Source organism: Leopardus geoffroyi, chromosome D2, assembly GCF_018350155.1.
Source record: "Leopardus geoffroyi isolate Oge1 chromosome D2, O.geoffroyi_Oge1_pat1.0, whole genome shotgun sequence".
Taxonomy (NCBI): Eukaryota; Metazoa; Chordata; class Mammalia; order Carnivora; family Felidae; genus Leopardus; species Leopardus geoffroyi.
The window spans coordinates 5,148,450-5,167,785 of NC_059334.1; the positions used below are offsets into that span (position 1 = coordinate 5,148,450).

Consider the following 19,336-nt stretch of genomic DNA (forward strand, 5'->3'; position numbering starts at 1 on the left):
ATCCAGATAGAAAAATTCCTGTGGTTAAAACTTTTCATTCTAGATGCTCAAAAAGTTATCCCTCACCTCTCTCTCTGCACAATGACATCATACATGTCCTTTTCCTTAGCGTCCAAACTTAAGAATGAATCTTCAGTTTGTTCCAAAGGATGCACAAGGGAGGAGGGCATAAGGGACTTGTCACAGCCTGTGTGACACATAGCCAGGGGACACAGAGAATGCGAGGGATGGATTATGAGTTCACACAGATGCCAGAGTCGAAGACCTTTTCAGACGGGAGGGACAGAGACATGACATCATTACACAATTTTATGGTAAGTGATTTTACACGTAAAACTTATTTCTAAGTGAGATAATTACACCATTTTCTATACCATACCAAAGGAGCAGGGCCAAAAGGAGCTTATATTATGTATACATTTTCCTCTGCCATTTGCACAAGTGACGATCAAGAGAGGGTCTCTCTTCTCCCCATCTTTATTTTCCTTCTCGTGTTCACCTCACCCCTTCATCAAACATGTCGATAGTCCTATTTGGTTTGTACTCTGCCTTCAGACTCAACATTCAGTTCTACAGCTAATGAGAAGAAATATCAGGATATATTTATATTATTAACTTCAAATTGGTCAAAAGCCAAGTTAAGACTATTTTCACAGAGGAGATAGTTTTCAAAACAGACATTTAACTTTCAGTTTAGAGGAAGATCAGGAAAAGAAAATCACACCTCCTATTTTTAATTACAACATGAACAAATGGTTGGACTATTTTATAGAAATCACTTGGAAATCAAAGAATACTTGTGATTTCTCTTATTAAGGAATTAACACTGATTCATTTGGACTAAAAGAAATCTACCTATATTGAATCAATACTGTTTACTGAAATGTGCAATTCAAATATACCATCTTCTCATGGGGCGCTTGGGGGGCTCAGTCGGTTAAGCGTCCGACTTCAGCTCGGGTCACGATCTCACAGTTCGTAAGTTCGAGCCCCGCGTCGGGCTCTGGGCTGACCGCTCGGAGCCTGGAGCCCGCTTCAGATTCTGTGTCTCCCTCTCTCTCTGCCCCTCCTCAGCTCATGCTCTGCCTCTCAAAAATAAATAAATGTTAAAAAAAATGAACAAAAATATACCATTTTCTCTTGTGTATAGAACCTGCATAAAATACACCTTATTTCATCTTGTAGTGATTACTAAAATTGATATGAGAAACTTTAAATTATTTTCCCTCGTCAGGCACACAAAAACAGACACATAGTCAATGGAATGGAACAGAGTCTAGAAACAAACCTGTGCTTATATGGCCGATTAATCTATCACAAATAAGGCAAGAATATACAATGGGGAAGAGACAGTTTTTTCAATAAATGGTGTTGGGAAAACTGGGCAACTACATGCAAAAGAATGAAAGTGGGCCACTTTCTCACACCATACACAAAAATAAATGGATTAAAGGCCTAAATGTGAGAGCAGAAACCATAAAACCCTTAAAAGTAAACATGGGTAGTAATCGCATGGACGATACCCTTAGCAAGATTTTTCTAGGTAGGTTCCTCAGGCAAGAGAAACGAAAGCAAAAATAAACTATTGGCACTACACCAAAATAAAAAGCTTCTGCACAGCGAAGGAAACCATCAACAAAACAAAAAGGCGACCTACTGAATGGGGGAAGATATTTGCAAATGACATCTCCAGTGAAGGGTTAACATCCAAAGTACATAAAGAACTTCTGCAACTCAACACCGAAAACCAAACAGTCGGATTAAAAAATAGAGAATTCAAACGTTTTTCAAAAGAAGACACACGGTGCCCAACAGACACATGAAAAGATGCCCAACATCACTCATCAGCAGGGAAAAACAAATCAAAACCACAGTGAGGTATCACCTCCCACCTGTCAGAGTGGCTGGTATCACAAATGGGAAACAACAGGTGTTGGTGAGGATGTAGGGAAAAAGGAACCCTCACGTACTGTTGGTGGGAATGCAAATTGGTACAGCCACTGTGGAAAACAGTATGGCGGTCCCTCAAAAGATTAAAAACAGATAATATAATGCAATAAAGAGTTCCACTACTGGGTATTTACCCAAAGTGCACAGAAACACTTCTTCAAAAAGATACATGCACCCCTATGTTTATTGTGGCATTACTTACAAGAGCCAAGATATGGAAGCAGCCTAAGCGTTCATTGACAGAGGAATGGATAAAGAGGACATGGTGTGTGTATAGATGCTCGCGTGTGCACACACACACACACACGCACACACAGGAATATTACTCAGCCATAGAAAAGAATGGGATCTTGTTATTTACTACACCATGAATGAACCTAGGGTGCATTATGCTAAATGAAATAAGTCAGAGAAAGACAAATACCATATGATTATACTTAAATCTAAGAATAAAAACAAGCAAACAACAATAGCAACACAGACTCTTAAATACAGAGAACGAATTGGCTGCCAGAGGGGAGGTGGGTAGAGAGATGAGCGAAAAAAAATTACTTTCCCTCATCAAATTATCAAATATTTTCTCTCCCCAACCAATATTTCCTATCTGTGCCTAATCTCATGCATATGTATTGAGTAGTGCTGCAAGTTTTCAAACTTGCCTACACATTGCTAAATTGATCACTAAAATATGTCACATGATTCAACTTACTCTAATACTTAAAGCACACTTATAACCTCAAACTTCACATAGATGGAGCTGAAACTCACAAGTTGACACTTCAATTTCTTTCCTTTATTGACTCTGTGAAGCTTTAAAATGAGTGGATATGAAACAGAATCACATATTGCAAAATTCAATTTCTCTGAGATGTGATCAGCTTAATTCATGAAAATGTTTGTGTTCTCGTCATACTTTTGAGACACAGGGCATAAGTAATGCCATAATGTTTCTGTTACATACTGGAAGAATCTTTATCAGAAGGTTTATAATTGGATCTTCATATCTTGATAGATGTTATACTTGAACTTCACCCTTTCTGGTATTAAATAAATAGGGTGACTCCTTCCTCGTTTTTACACTTGAAACTTTTCACAAGATTTTGCATAAATATAATACATTTCAAATGTAGTTAAGCCAGTTCGACATGTATTTAGCATTTTTTTGCTCACGCTAACTTAATTTACGGAAACCAGTCCCATTAAACATTTAAACCGCTCTGTCCAAATGGAAGTAGAATTGGAGCCACGGTCACACGGCGGCTCCCTTTGGTTGAGCTTATTTTGATTCTTTTTGGGTCTTGCTGGTCTCTCTGCTCTTACCATGAACTTGTAAGGCTGGCTGGCGTCAGGGGCCAACAACCAAGCCATCCGACCCCCAGAAGCTCCTGATCTCAGAGCTCAATACTCAAGCTAGAATGTTGTATATGTAAATGACAACGGGGATATTAAGACGAGGGACAAGAATGAATTGGCAATAAATTAAATGTGTACAGCTGACGGACTACACTGAAACATGCAGAATGACTATTTCCTATTTCTTCCCCACAAAACAAGATCAACCATTTCATTTTAAAGGCCTGGCTATTTTCAACATTACTAACATAGACAAAGGGAGGGTTCTTCCTTCTCATGAATGGGATTCCTCTTGGACAGTGTTGATGTGAAATTGTCAGGGACACACGCTACATCTTGGCACAAAGCAAACTACCTTATTCAGAAGAGACATGATGATGTTTACTTTGGCAGTGGCCCCACCTAAAAATAGCCTGTCGAGTCACGTTATAGCATATTCTTTTATTCACAGGTGGTAGCTGAGAGCTGAGTCTGTGTTTTATGTGTTTTCAGTACTTGACCTCATGCCCAAAGAATGCCCAGTGCTTTCACATCTAACCTCCTTTCAGAACAGAACACAGTGACCCCCCCCCACTGATGGGCTACGGGCACCTCTTACCGCTTCCTTCACACACCCCCTGAGTGAGTCTGCCACTCGCTTCTGTGGCCTGTGAAGACACGTGGCCCTCTGTGTTGTAACCTTTGCCTCGAATGGCTTCTTCCCCAGCTGCTCCCTTAAAGCCCAACCAAGTCCCTAAGCCCCCGCTTCAGTCTTTGTTTTCTTGTGGCCTCTTCTACGCAATCAGCTCCAAATGGTCTCCCACTTTCTGAAATACCGAGAACCTTTCTGCATAATTTAGAAGTTAATACAATACTAAAGGGCGTCATATGTTACTTTTCACACGTGTTAGTCTTACTTTCTTTTTTATGAGAAGGGAGAAATTCCTTAAGGGCAGAAATCACTTCTGCTATTTCTCTATCCCCCTAAAAATATTTAGGGATTGTATAATAGATAAATCTTTGCTGACTGTGATGTGCCCATAAATTCACCAAGTTAAAAAAAAAATGAAAGCAAACGAATGTCACAGAAAACATAAAGGCAAGTGTGACCAAAATGTTAACTTCTGGATATACTCTCTTATCACTGATATCTTAACCCTTGGGAAGACATGCCTGCTGCCTTCTAGATTTCCATTCATCTTTCTAGAATCAAACGCAGCTTTGGAGGAGAAAGGGACATTTTAATTTACTTCAGGACCCTGATTCAACATCCTTTTAATGAGAAATACTCATTTCTACAGATGGGATGTAAAATTGGTCATTTCAAAAGATGCGTAAGCAAGTGATTCTTCGCAGTCATTGGGTGGACCGACCTGCGTCACGTCTCTTGTATCAAATATATTCTGCAGTGACAAGAGGAAGGAATGCACAATGTGACTGGCATAGCATCCAGAGACAGACTTCGCTACGTGTGAGAGTGCGGTCGGCCATCTTAGGAGACGCAGTATGTTGTGACTGTATGTGTTTCCCGAATCGGATTTTCATCAGCTAGCCGAATGCCTTTCTTAGAAATCACTGCTATGTATCACACTAAATCACGTGTGTCCATTTATATCCTTTTGAAGAATAAATCCACCATGCGGAGGGCCTCTTTCATAATAAACCGACTCGAGTACTGGCGAGGGAAAAGCATTAAAATGAGGCAGGCTGGGAGTTGTCAAGGAGTGGAAAGTCCGCGCTCACTCGGGGGTCACAGAGGGCAGGAGGGTTTCCCCAGGCATCCTCCGCACTAAATCACCGTGGCCACAAGTGGCAATGCCACCCGGCGATCCCACAGCTATTCTATTTCACTGCCGTGTGGCTTGGCAGTCAGGAAGCTCTCGAAATGTTTTCGTCTTACGTGGGGTTTCCCTTTGGAGTTAAGCTGTTCGCCTTTCGTAACGATGAAACAGAACTCTGCTGACAGAGCAATGGATTTATTGCCTAATTTCTTGCTTAATCATCCGTTCGTTTTGCCTTGGTGGACACAGCCCTCCAGGCCTGGCCCGGAGCCACGCAGCTGGCAAAAAGGCCACAAGAGTGCCACGGATCCTTATGGCCCTGTGACCTGTGTGGGGCGTGGCCTGTGACTTCTGCCACATTGCCCCCTCCTGTGCTGGGTCACAGAACAGAGGAGAGGTGACCTGTGTGGTCCACTTGGCAAGAGCCAGGCCCCCATTAGGCCCGGTCAGGGTTCCATGGTTTAAGAAGGCTGCGGAGACACTGGATAGGATTCAGCGGACTGCACCTAAAACTATTTCCCATCGAGAGGTTAAGAGCTGGCCCTTCACAACCGAGAAGACAGATAAGCGCAAGAGACTTGGGGCACGGGAAGGCTCAGCGTGGGCAAGACTGGAAATCGTGTCCCGCCTCCACTCATGACCGGTCCCCAAGTAAGGAGCATTCGAGGTTGGGGGGGGGGATTTGATAGACACTATTACTGGGGTCATTTGAAGACCTCAGGCTCTTTCTTATGGCTGAGAAACGTTTGTACTGTCGGGACTCGGCAGAGCAAGGGAGGAAAAAAGAGTAAAATTATTCCCTTCCCTTCTCTTCCTGTGGGTATAGCTGGGAATGATAAATAGCTATCATTAGCATATTTTAATAATAATCTAACGGCAGTAACATCGCACCACTTACTGACCCAGGATGTGCGACGCTATGTGGGGGCGTTAACTCGTTTAGTCTTTGTGACCTTGGGTGGCTCAAAGCCTACTATTATCCTCATTTTGGAGATGGGGAAACGGAGGCTCGGAAGCTAGTGACTCCTGAGCAAATGACAGAGCATACACAGCTGCTAAAATCTGAAGCCAGAAGGTCTGATTCCGGAGCTCTAGCTTTTGCTCCTACATTATAATGCCCGATTTTGTCGTCGTCATTGTTTCTGCAGAGACATTTTAACCGCTGAAGAACAGCAAAAGATTCGGAGAAGGAAGAGCCTCTGAAGGTTTGACGGAAGCAGATGTGAACAGTGGGTGATCGCAGCGTCTGTTCCACATTTATGCCTATTACAGGTTCTAGAATTCAAGAAGACATCTTTCTTCTTTTTAAAACGAAGGTGGATACATGACAACATTGGTTCAATCGCGTTGCGGCGGCTGCTGTTGGTGTTATAATTGAGAAGCCAGAAGGACAGAAAAAAACCTCAAGTTAAAAACCAGATAGGTAGCTCTGGGCCGTAACAGCAGCCCTTTCACTGACTGCGGGGCCCTAGGCTCCTTCTATGCATTAATCCTGACTTCCTTCTGGTAAAAGCAGATCATGCCTCATAAAGGTAAAATTATATACTGGATGTGGGCCAATCGGAAGATCACAAAGCAGCGTTCAAACGAAAGGCTTACTTTAGTAAGGAAGTAATATTCGTTAAAAAACATCACTAACACCAGTTTGTCGATCAACTACCCTGCAGTTGTTGCGTTTTATAAGAGTGTACTGGAAAGCTTCAGGGTCTTCACGGAGAGGTGCTAACTCTCCTGTCTTACAAATGCCACTTCCTCCAAGATGTCTTGCTCTCCCAAGCACCAACCACAGGCTGCTCCGTACCTTGATCATCGGATTATTTATTCGTTTCCATGACTGTCCTTCCCAGTAAACTGAGTCTCTAGAGGCAATGGCTATTTTACTTCAGACTGTGTATGTCCCAGCAGACAACCCGCTGCATAAATATGGAATAAATGATATAGACAGAAAACAATCCAAGAAGACAGAGATTACATCTTCCATGTCTGCGTCCCTCCATTTTCTCCACTTTTGGAGGCTCTGGATTGCTGCCTACAAAGATTAAATATCTACTATCCAGAGCAACCACATCAGCACGGCCAGGTTCCAAAATCCGATTTGTGCAAATCTATTCTGAAAAGCCAGCAGCCCTCTCTCTGACAAGAGGAAAAGTAGAGGAAATCAGGAACGTGACCATAGAGCAACAGGACGAATTTTCATTTGTGATCGTAAAATCATTCTCCTTGTTTTGCAGTCATGCCTGGTAAATTAAGAGGATTACCAAGCTATCTTCCAGCAGAGCTTCCTGCTTTAATGAGTAAATCATCTATAAAAAAGCAGGGTTCTTTTGCTGAAAGTACTTATAAATGGAATGTGGTCTTCTGGAAGATAAACAGGCAGCCCTGAACAAACGAGAAGGCCCATTCTTCAAAAAAAAAAAAAAAAAAAAAAAAATGGTCAGAAAATGTGGTTTCTGCCAGATAACGGAAAGGAAAGCAGTATGGATGGCTTCCCAAAGGTAACAGCTGGGAACGGGACACGTCTCATATTCAACTCATTAAAACCAGTTACGCTAAAGGTATTTATGAAATAGACTTAATAGCTTTAGAGCAGAATTCTCATGCACGTAAGACAGTTTCTTCAAGCTTCTGACCTCATCACTGAACAAATAGCTGAGTTTCTGTTTTGTGGCGAAATTACGTTCTCCTCTACAAACACTGGCAGTAAACTATTTAGCAATTCTCCTGCCTGAAATATCCTCCTGCATCTAAATTCACCTAAATTGATGTCGATAATAAAAATTAAGAAATGCTAAGAAGGCTCTGAAGAGCGTCACTATGCAAAATAACACAAACCTAATCCGTGTGTCAAATAAGAAAACTCCTAACTTGGTTCTACCGGGAAATGGCGTTCAAAAACTCAAATTTAATTCTTTACGCTCAACCTAAGAGTTTACATTCTTACAATCTATACCTGGGAAAATTTTTAAAAATATTATTATGAAATTAAAGTGTAGTGTGGTGTATTTTTTACCTTGTTATTTACCTGATCAACATCATTGCTGAACTAAGGATTGGTAGGTTCAAGATATTCACTTTATACACTTGGTACAGTACTGAGCACATAAGTACGTGACATGAATCCATGTGTGAAGGTGCTATCGCTTACCCTTTTTGCTCTATAAGAGTGATAGAATTTTCTTGCATACGTCATTCTCAGGAGAGAGTGAAGAGCTCTATCATCACAACAGAACTGGGCTCTGCCTTCTCCTCCTCTGAACTATGCATGGTGTGCGTACTGCTCGAAAGATTCACTACTGCCTCCTGAGCCATGGTTCACGGTGATTCACCACACGCTAGGACCACAGTACGTGTAATTACAGTCAGAGTGTTGAGGCCACACTCCTCAAATTCTGGCTTCCCTGATTACGTGTAAAAAATGAAAAATCACAGCGAAGAATATGTTCCACACACAATAACTAGTATTACCAGGCAGGGAGGAGGCAGTGGATGGTAGGGCAACAGGGATCACCTGCACGGCCAGGCCACACTGAACAGTCAAGACAGTCTGGGTATTCAGATGCTCCTACGGTATTTTTGGGGGGAAGTGCAAAATGACACAAGATCGTCATGTCACTTCAGAGGTTAAAAACATGCGCCTCTTTTCTAATATATGTGGTTGTGCCTCGGGGCCTATTAGGGATTTATCATTTACGGGCATATCTAATGTTTTTGTAAACTGGGCTCCAACTCAAATTAATTCCTCAGGTTATGGTGTTCATTAGCCTATAAACATCTGTGTAGAAGAGTAAAATGTAATTATCCAGGAGAAGAAGAAAATTAGACTGAACTACACTTGACTGTCTCTCCTGGGATACATATTGTGTGTGTGTGTGTGCGTGTGTGTGCGTGTGTGTGTGTGTACCTTCTCTAATTTTCCGGTTAGTTGTGCTTCCTCAAACATTTTTGACGGAGCTTTCTAGAGGTTTTCTACTGTCAGCTTGGCATTTAATTGTTTAGCATAAAGTGGGTTTCAGTGTCTATGAACAATTTTCAGTATTTCAAACATCCTAAGTAAACTCCTGTATTTCCTAAAATATCTCACCGGTAACTTAAGGTCCCCAACTTGAAATTCTCAGACCTCCAGGAGGCCACACATGTGTAATGTAAATGTTAACGAAAACAACAATTTGTCCACGGTCTTTGAAAAAATATATTTAAGAAACTACAAGTCAGAAAATCAAACTCTAGGAATTCTGTCCTTTATAGTGCCTCATTCAGAAAGGGGTTGAGACACGCGCAGCTCAGTAAATAAACACACCAGACCATAAGCTCTTCCTGGCAGGGAGCTCTGCCCCCTGACCTGTTTATACGTCCCAACACCCCCAGTAAAATTGAACACCGGTAATAAATCTTCACTAGCTCTACGAACAGTTATATTTGGTCACAAAATCAAAGTTCTTGAAAAAAGAAAACTAAGGCCGCATTAACTGGCAGAATTCAGAAAAACAAGTTTTCCCAGGCCCTTAATTTGTATTCCTGTAACCTAAAATCTCACCATGAATCAGCAGTCAAATCAGAAGCCGTATAACTATGGTGTCTCCAACCAGTGTTAACGGAAGCATAGCGCAAGTTCAATGAAACACATTATGGCTCCAAAGTTGTCTTGTCTAATGTTTAGGTAAACACCATTTTTTCCTGCCTGTCAAAGCCAGAAATCCCAACTACGGCACAAATGGACAAACATCGGAGACAGCGCTGGCTCAGTCTACTTTGATGGAAGGGGATTTCTAGTCCCCTGATGGCAACAGGAACTGTTTACTGCACTCTACAGGGAGTTCCTAACATACTGTACTGGTTTCTGGTATCAGGGACGCCTCCATGCAGCAGGGAGGTGAAAATGAATCTGCCTCCCAAATAGGGTTTCTACCCACACAGTCTTGGAATGCAGCAACTCAGTCACCAGAATACATTTTTTTTTCCGGTTTATGTTGTAATACATCAGTTCTTAAATGCGTATTTCAAAGGCACAACAGAGTATGCTTTCATTCGGTTCACGCCACACTCACGCAACGTGTTTCACGAATAACCTTGCACCAACGTGTCCTCAGCACCCTAACACTTACCTGTATGACATGAATGGGTGTGAAATATTCAAACCGTGTTATCTAATATGATCATATAAAACACAGTCCCTATAACCTGACTAGGTGCTTGCAAATCCAGAATCACAGAATTACTACCTCATTTACGTGATTTTTAAAGTCTTAAAGCACTGGTAAAGATCTTTAATCAGATAGATGATAAATAGAGGATAAATAGATTTGACTCATTTATTTCCTTCCTTAGTTCCGAACAGTGCTCACTCACTTAATCATGCACCCTAGCTACAATAATTAAAATGTAAATTTAAATATACATAAAGGAAATGAAACATATATACATGTGTTATATTATGTATATATCTATATATAACATATATATATGTTATATATAGATATATACATGTATATATGTGTGTGTGTGTACATGTGTTAGGGCACATGACTAAGTTGGTGAGCCCCGTTCAGAACTAAGGAAGTAGAGGCCAGAGAGTATCAGCTGGATAGAAAGTACTTTATGGCTCCTCGTTATGTTCACGTGTTTACCTCTCATTTCCTAGGAAGACGATTTTCTAAAGTGGATCGATGATTTCACTGCTAGTCTACATCATATACAGCTCACGGTAACTGCTGCCTACTCGGACGGACTGACACGAAAGCATATGGTCGCGGTTCGGGAACGATCATACTTAACGAGGAGAGAGCAGAGCAGAGAGAGATCTTAATCGAGGAGCACAGATACAGGAGGGAGAGGGGCCCTCAAGAGCACGTAAAGAAGAGTCACCTACCAGCTCCACTCGTCCGAAGCCCCCGACTCCAAGGGTGTCGATGATGTTGAAGTCAGACAGCTTCAGGTTGGCGAAGAAAGCGGCTTCGGCTTCGTATCTGGATTTTTTGATGCGAAAAAACGGAAATTTCTTAGAGGTGCAAACACGAGAACCACACACGACCGCCCCGGGATGACAGGCCTGTGGCACAGGGTTTACCTGCTCAGATTCCATCTTTGCTTTTAGAGTCTCTGTGGCCTCACCATCCTAATGTTTTGGTCCCAGTGGTGCAGAATAACCAAGATTGGCACTTGTGGGTCAGAGGAGAATGAGACCAGGTAGCTGGTGCCTGCCAGTCATGTGACCGATAAATCCAGTTACCAGACCAAAGTCACGTCGCAGTGCTTTCCTGCGCGTCTTCCTGTGAGCACGGATGGCCGGGGCGGTTCTTTTTTGGTTTTGCTTGGGGATTTTTGGTTTTGCTGGGTTTGGTTTTGGCCGTCCCGCTGGGGGACGGCAGTTTCTCATTAGTCGCCCTTATCCACAGGCTGCCAGTGGCTCCTGTTGGTATCCACTGAAAGTGGCAAGATCACCGAGGTCCCTGGAGCGACATCACAGCCGGGGTTTATGAAAACAGATCCGAAAAGCTGAGGACGGGGGTGCGAATGTCCGAAACGGAGGGTTTCGGAAGCCCATTCACATTCCTAAAAAGCGTCCTCCTCCGTTTATGTGTACCCACGGCTTCTGAGCCGGGAGTCCCAATGCCTTTATCTTTGCCAGCTCCTTATACCAGAGGAGAAGCGAGGGCTGTGCTCCCAAAGTCTAACTGTGCCCCGTGCCGATCTGACCCATGCGAGTGGCCAGGATAGGCTTCCCCTGACGAGACGCTCAAAATATCTTCTTGTCAAAGGCCCTACTATTTTTAGAAAGGGCAGGAAGGCATAACAGTCATGTCACTAATGTCTCACTGATGTCAGGTCAGGGAGTGATACAGCTGTCTCAGTAATCAAGTATTTGCACAGCTATGCGTAACCCACGACCTTCGGCCAGGCGGTCCCTGGCTCGGCCCACGCTATAGATAGACATGATGATACACCTTTGAGACGATGACACGGGCACTGCTCGTTTCTGTCAGGTTTTGGACACAGCCACCCGAAGGCGTGTTTGGCATTAAGCCGTGCAACACTTTAGCTACTCCCTTGTAATCGAACACACATTAGACTCTCCACTTGGGAGGAAGGTGAAGTTTCTAGGTGACATTCTAACGTTCTCCAATCTACCACCACAGTCCCAGATTCGAACAATTCTTGACAGACTCTCGAGACAACCTGGTTTTCATGACTGGCTCGTTACATGAACTCAGCTCCCTCTAATAAACCCCTATAGACGAGGCAGCTGGCCAATCCTGAGGGCATCTGTAGACTTCTCTCATTATCGACACAACCAGGAGATTAGCTTCGCAGTTCAGGAGGTGGTTTACTAGAATGGACATAAGCAGCAAATGGGCATTTCTAGCATTCCAACGGGCCCACTACTTCTGGAAAATGAAAACTCCATCCCATTTAAAGGGCAGAGTTCACTTCAACAGGTGCTTTCCAAGGACATCTGTTGGGATCAGACCCTGTGACAGTTTTCTACGTGGTCAAGCATTTCCTGGCAGGCCAGAGAAGTCAGATTCCTAAGGAGACTGGTTTTGAATAATATCCCATGTGCCTGCTGGATTGAGAAACTCAGATATGAAGAGGGTAGACTCAGGCTATTTTGATAACATTTTATATATTTACAGTGTGGTGTTCTCACAGCTCCTGAAGATACTTTTGGACTCTTACTCTTGGGCTCCGTAAAGTTAGGCTGGTGACACATCTACACATGTGACCTTCAGCCCTTTGTTGGAACCTCCTGGGCATCTGTCAGGAACCATTTCATCTGAGTCCCACCACACACCGAGTGATTCCGAAATCTTTGCAAACAGGACCCAAATATCTGTATTTTTTTAAAGCTCCCTCAGCGATTCTGATTCACAGCAAGGGTAGAGGGCTATAGGTCCAACCGAGAAGCCTCAGGAACTGCAGAAACCATAGAAACATTTTGGGGTGGGTTAAAATGGTCCTGGGACATCAGTGGCTGCCTGATGAGTCTCAGGGGGATGCCTTCGTGCCAAGAGTGTTGGGGCCTCTCACAACGTGGTCTGGCCTCCTGCCCTTGGATCCTACACCCTTTGAAATGACCACTAGTTCTGTAATGGCTAACACAGCTTGAAAAAAAAAAAGGCAATGTTGCTAAAACACACACACACACACACACACACACACACACACACACACACGGAGAATGCAGAAGTCATAAGGGGGCTATTTTGTGTTGAAATTTCTACAGCAAAATCCTCTTGACTTTATGCTTACTATTTGATTAATTACGGATGGTATTTTCATTAATGGGATGCACGAATTACATCTCATGTTAAATAGTAGATATTTTCTCTGTAGCCATCACAATCCACTTAAACATATACTGTTCCACACACTGTAAGCACAATTACCATTACATAAAATATTTCATGTTTTAATGAAAAGAGATTGGTAACACTGTCACTGTCATCATACTTTGTTCATCTTTGCTAATTACTTTGCCAATATTGCTTGGTGACTTGTTAAAATACTACCTAGTAGGGTGATTTTTATCTGGTGGTTGGTGAGATACATTTTGAGGGGCCTTTGGATAATATACTCCTGATGTTCTATTCCATTCTGTTCATGCCAGGTTCTGATTCTCAGGGAGGCCAAACAAAGTGGGAATGCTATCACAGTGGTTGTTTTTTTTTCTTTCCCACCAAGGGAATATTAGTTGCTTAATCTTCTATATGTATTTATTTTTCATTCAGATTACTCTTTATGGACAAGAGTTACATCTGCATCACAGAGACCCTGTCTACTTTTCTTTTTTGAATAACTTTTTGGATTAACAACTTCTTTTTTAATGTGGAAATCACCACTAGAAGGAACCCGTAGAAGAAAGTTAAACTACAGATGACTTAGCTTCTTCAGGCAACTCCCCTTGCTCATAACTTGGAGAGACATTTTCATTCTTTCTTTTTACTCAGAGATTATTTGAAGGTAATTTGAATCCATCAACTCTGTTCTGCTTGTTAATGAATTGGTAAAAGTTTGAGTGGGAAAGGAGACGAAATTGGTTAAATCAATGGTTGTTGTTCTATTAACTAAACTTCTTTTGCCTGAAGGAAGATGGTGTAGAACCCAAGTTCTTAATGGGATTCAGGTCCAAGGAACAAGGCCCAGCTTTGTGCAATTCTTTTTTTTTTTAATCGTTAAAAAAATTTTTTTTTTAAAAATCTTTATTTCTGAGACAGAGAGAGAGACAGAGCATGAGTGGGGAAGGGGCAGAGAGAGAGAGGGAGACACAGAATCTGAAGCAGGCTCCAGGCTCTGAGCTGTCAGCACAGAGCCCGACGTGGGGCTCGAACTCACAAACTGTGAGATCATGACCTGAGCTGAAGTCAGTCGCTCAACCGACTGAGCCACCCAGGCACCCCTGTGCAATTCTAAAATTCATCTGTGCCATAGTGCTTATGAAAGGGACAACGGCCAGATGCTAGGGGGAAATTCATATCAGTAAGACACAAAGTTCTCCATGTTTAGTTGCTTAAAATCTACGAAGGTGTACAAAGTCTCTTTTCTAATGGTTCTCAACTCAGGTTGAGATACTAATTTTTCAAAAGGATATTGTTAGTATTATTTTAGTATGGGGTGAAATCTATGGGTTCTCTTCTCAGAAAAGTGCAAATAGCGACATGTCTTTTTTGCATGGGTCAGGGAGCTTACAAAACCCTACAGCACAAAAATAACTATACAATGAATTGTATATACAATAAGTTGTGTTGGGTGAAGGAGACAGAGATAACATATCATTTCTCAAACAGTCCTGACCATGTTATTTAGCTGGGGCTCTGGGTGATTAGAATTCACAAATGCTAATCTGTACAGGGTACTCTTTAAATGGTGAAATACTAAACTTTTTCTTAAAAAAAAGAACTGATAACAAGGGACACAGTTGCCTACATGTTCACCTCTTCTTTTCATTTCTACCTATACACCAAGAAGTTCCAAAAGCAATGAAAATGTAAAGCAGCAGGTGTAAAAATGATGAGACCAAGGTACAGAAGCACAGTCTAGAAACAGAACGGTCCGAGAAGAATCTCAACCTGTCTCTCTATATATAAAGCTACATACCTTTATGATATTATGTTCACTTTCCTTAGGAAATAGACAATAACCATCTTCATTTCTCCATCTCTTCTGGTATTACCAGCTTCCACAAAGCCATGGAGTAAGAATCCAGCGTCCCCATCATTTACCACATTTGTTTTTCCATCGTTGCCTTATATTCATGAATCAATCCTGTCATCATCTCAAAATAACAGAATTGGGCTCTACACCTTATGACTGACTGTCGTTATGAAGAAGTAAATCAATCGCCCTCCTTCTCTCCTCCCTCTCTCCCTCTCTCTCCCTCCCTGTCTCCCTCTCTCTCTCTCTCTCTCTCTCGGAAACCACATATGAGGATTCTACCCAGTACAAAAATGTATGGAATATAAAATTTTGTCATCATCTTGTTATTAGAACAACAGTAACAGCTCAGCATTATTTTACAAAGCAGACAATATCATGTGCATTTTTAAAGTAAGCCTCTAGGATTCAAAGGAACGTAACAATAGTTCTGGATGGGTTACAAAAGCCAGTAATTAAGAGCCTGCAGAACAAAAGGCTAATGTGGCCCTCTCTGCCTTAGCTCCACTCATCTATAACCCACAGTGCTTCAGAAGTCTGCTCTAAGAGTCTCCAAGAAAAAACAAAGAAAGTCTTAGTATCTTGGAATCCACATGCAAATTAGTTACCAAGGCTTTGCCTGAGCTCAACTGCTATTGGGTATATTTTGTTTCTTGTTGAGTTTCATTTTCTTACATCTTGGGAAATCTATACAAATGAAATGTTTCAGTAAACACCCAGACTCTCACCTAGGACTACGTTTCTCGTTCCCTAACTTCACTAGGTAAGATGAGATTCAATCAGACAGTGTCTACTTCGGCCTTAAAAATAACAGGAGAGCATCCTGGCACACCGACAAAAGCGAATGACTTGTGGTTCCAGCTCTGCCAATGACTTTGTACTTCCAAGACCTGATTTCTTCAACATTTAGGCCTTTGTAGGAGTATCAACCAATATACACTTAATAAGAGTGAATTTTATCGTGTGTCCGAATCTTTACTTAAATGTCCACATAAATGCCTAGGAATCATTTTTAAAAAAGATTTATGTGATCCAAGAGCATTGCAGTCTATAAATACCTACAGAAATAATTAAAACCCTTTCAAAGAAGGTTTCAGATACGAGAAGAACTTTCAGAAAGTGAGCCTTAAGCACAAAAGTATACCTGGTCTATGGTATAACCAAGATATGATGCTGGTCGTCTACTCAATAAACACTTAATTTGGTGTGCAGAATTTATGCAGAAATAGTTCCTGATTTCAGAAAGCTTGGTTCACTGAGTAATTTATAGGTCTGATAAAATAAATAGAAATTTAGCCAGAAAAGTCACTTTACAGAGAGAAAGTGGAATTGGAAACTGGACGAACAACATTGCACATTTAAATTTTTTTTGACGTTTATTTATTTTTGAGGCAGAGAGAGACAGACCATGAACAGGGGAGGGGCAGAGAGAGAGGGAGACACAGAATCTGAAACAGGCTCCAGGCTCTGAGCGGTCAGCACACACGCGGGGCTCAAACTCACGGACCGCGAGATCATGACCTGAGCCGAAGTCAGATGCTTAACTGACCGAGCCACCCAGGCGCCCCGTACATTGCACACTTAAAATAAACGTGGTTTGAGCTTGTACTATAGTGCTATATTTGTATATGTAAAAACAGTTAGTAGGTACCTGTCCTTATTCCCCTGATTCTCAAATGTTTGGAGTTAAATAAGCTTAGCCACCCAAATAAAAAATGAATAGTCCTTCTTAAATCTATAATCAAGCCACCAATCATCTCTTATTAATTCAATTCTTTATTAAAAGTCTCCTTGATAAACTAAACTTTAAAAATGGAAAATATATTCCAATCATAAATATATATTGCCATGTTTTGACTTCATTAGAAAACAGACTGGGCCATTTTATAGCTTCAGGTTTGAACAGGGAGGTATTTCTTGTTGAAAGAATCATGTTTTTCAAATAACCATTTTCCAAGAATCCCTGTCAACATAAGAAACCCTATTCCCAAAATTCTAAACAAAACGGGTGTTTTCTCATGCATGTGGCCGTAAGGTGTATAATAGGTAAGGTTGCTGGTAGAGTCAGTATTCCATCAGCAGTAGAGGCAAAAACTTAAAAGAACTAAAAAATTTAAAAGTAATTTAATGAATATCAAGTATTTCATTATGTCAATTTTCTCCAGAAAGTGTAATCTCGTCTTCAGGGAATCTGAGATAACATTAGTTTGCTCTCTAGATTTCAAAAATTGTGGTTTTCAGGAACACAGACTTTTTTTTTTCTTTGAGTACTCTGGTCCTTAAATAGTTCCACTTATTTTTCAAACACATTTCCTTGAGGAGATACAGCCAACAGGAATACACAGGAAAATTGCATTTCTCATATCTGCTGCATAATAAGAATGATAGTGATGCAAATAGTCTCTATTGAGGCTTTCTTGCAAGGACTCTAAATTTCTCTCATTTAATTTATCCTCCTCGATTCTCTGTGGAGATGGGATAACAAATATTTTTTACTTCTATTTGCCAGGGGGTGGACCAGTGGTTGATAAGTGGTTGGTTTCAGTAATTAAACAGCAGAAGTAGGGCTAGAACCCTTGTGAGAGTCTCACATCAAGGCATATTTATACCTGCTCCAAAAAACTGAATTTCCTTTTAAACAAGATAATAGAGAATCGCCCAACCTTACAGATACTTTTATCTCAGAGTTTGACGATACTAACGCGATTCAAAATCTGGATCAACGCTATTGGGAGCTCACCTAACCCAACCTCTGCCTTTTTAAAAAATAAAAAACAAACTAAGCCCACAGACGCTAAGTGACTTAGCCAAGGTCACAAAGACTCAGGCATACGGGCCAGGTGTTTGGACTTGTTGTCTTTTTACAATCCGATTCTGCGTCTGCAGTTTTTGTAATATTCTGATATTGGAAAAACAAAGGCAAACATAAAACTTGAAGTATATTGAAATAATATGGTATTTTATTACACATTTGCATCCAGAGTGTGACTCCTGTAGTTAAGCTCTTATGCCTTCTGCCTACGATGTGGCAATGCAAGGATGAGCCCCAGTTAAATAAAAGGATCCAGAGTGAGTGAACGTTAATGCCTAAAAGATAATTTTTTAAACATTCAAACATCGGAGTAGTATTTGCCAAAGATGAATGAGGATATGCTACCCACTGTTGGCTCGAAATGTGCTGGCCAATAAGGATTTTTAGTGAAAGCGAGATCGTTTTCACATAGCCTGAGATGAATTTTCTTTTTCTAAAATAAAGACCTAAATAAATATATATTGCCATGAAAAAAATGGGAAGAAAGGAATTGATTTTTCCGCCAGTGCTGTTTCTCTACAACAGAAAGTTAATTAACATATCCATGATTATTATTTTGCTTTAGAAAATACAGATGATTGCAAACAAAGGCAGGCACGCAATCCCAGCTTTGTTTGTGCCAGAATAGGTATTTCCTTCCTGTAAATGGACGGCCATCAGGGGCTAGTTGTTTGTGGAAGTTCTCTCGCATCTCAGTGCAAAGTGATTTCCTTCTGCTCTCCTACAACCACATGTTAGAATCTCTGCCCCAGTCTTTTGTTTCTGACTGTAGACCAGGGTGGTCCAGAGGGCACATCATAGCTTCCCAAGGTGGGGAGGTGAGGTGCAGGGCAAACAAAATCGGCAAAAATGACCACCCCTCCTGCCTCTCTCTTCCAGTAACTCAGGCCTCTGGGAAGTACCCTCATCCCTCATCCTGTCGCCCCCTGAGAAAATGCCCAGTATGACAGAATGCATTCCATCTACCTGGGGACTCTGTTTGCCGTGGCCTACGGTTCTAAGCAAAAGACAGCCCAAGATTTCCCCCGAAATAGAAAAATCTCTTTTCTACCCCAAGACTTTGCTTATAGGTCATGCTCAATATATGGGTGAAAATATCGACAGAAATGAGGGGGAGTTTGATCTTAACCTTAAAATCAATCTCCATCATAATCTGAAAGGAATCAGTGGGAAGACTGAGCCGAGCACAGAAGGATTAGGGCTCAAATAAACACCAGGGGGCAGATTTTACTTCTGAACTCAGAACCTTTGCTGTGTACTCCCATTCATATGTTTCCCTTGGTCCCTGAAAGATTCTGTGTGAACTTAAGGG

At 41.5% G+C, this 19,336-nt stretch overlaps 1 protein-coding gene across 5 annotated transcripts in view; it reads right to left on the reverse strand.

Annotated features, from left to right (window-relative positions):
- The window catches only part of PRKG1 (protein kinase cGMP-dependent 1), a 1,258,994-nt gene that overhangs the window by 39,019 nt on the left and 1,200,639 nt on the right, over positions 1 to 19,336 (reverse strand). For all 5 annotated transcript variants that reach the window (XM_045439410.1, XM_045439409.1, XM_045439412.1 and 2 more), the window contains one exon: positions 10,930 to 11,026. In XM_045439410.1, coding sequence (XP_045295366.1) covers positions 10,930 to 11,026 — 97 coding nt within the window. The remainder of the gene's footprint in view (positions 1 to 10,929; positions 11,027 to 19,336) is intronic.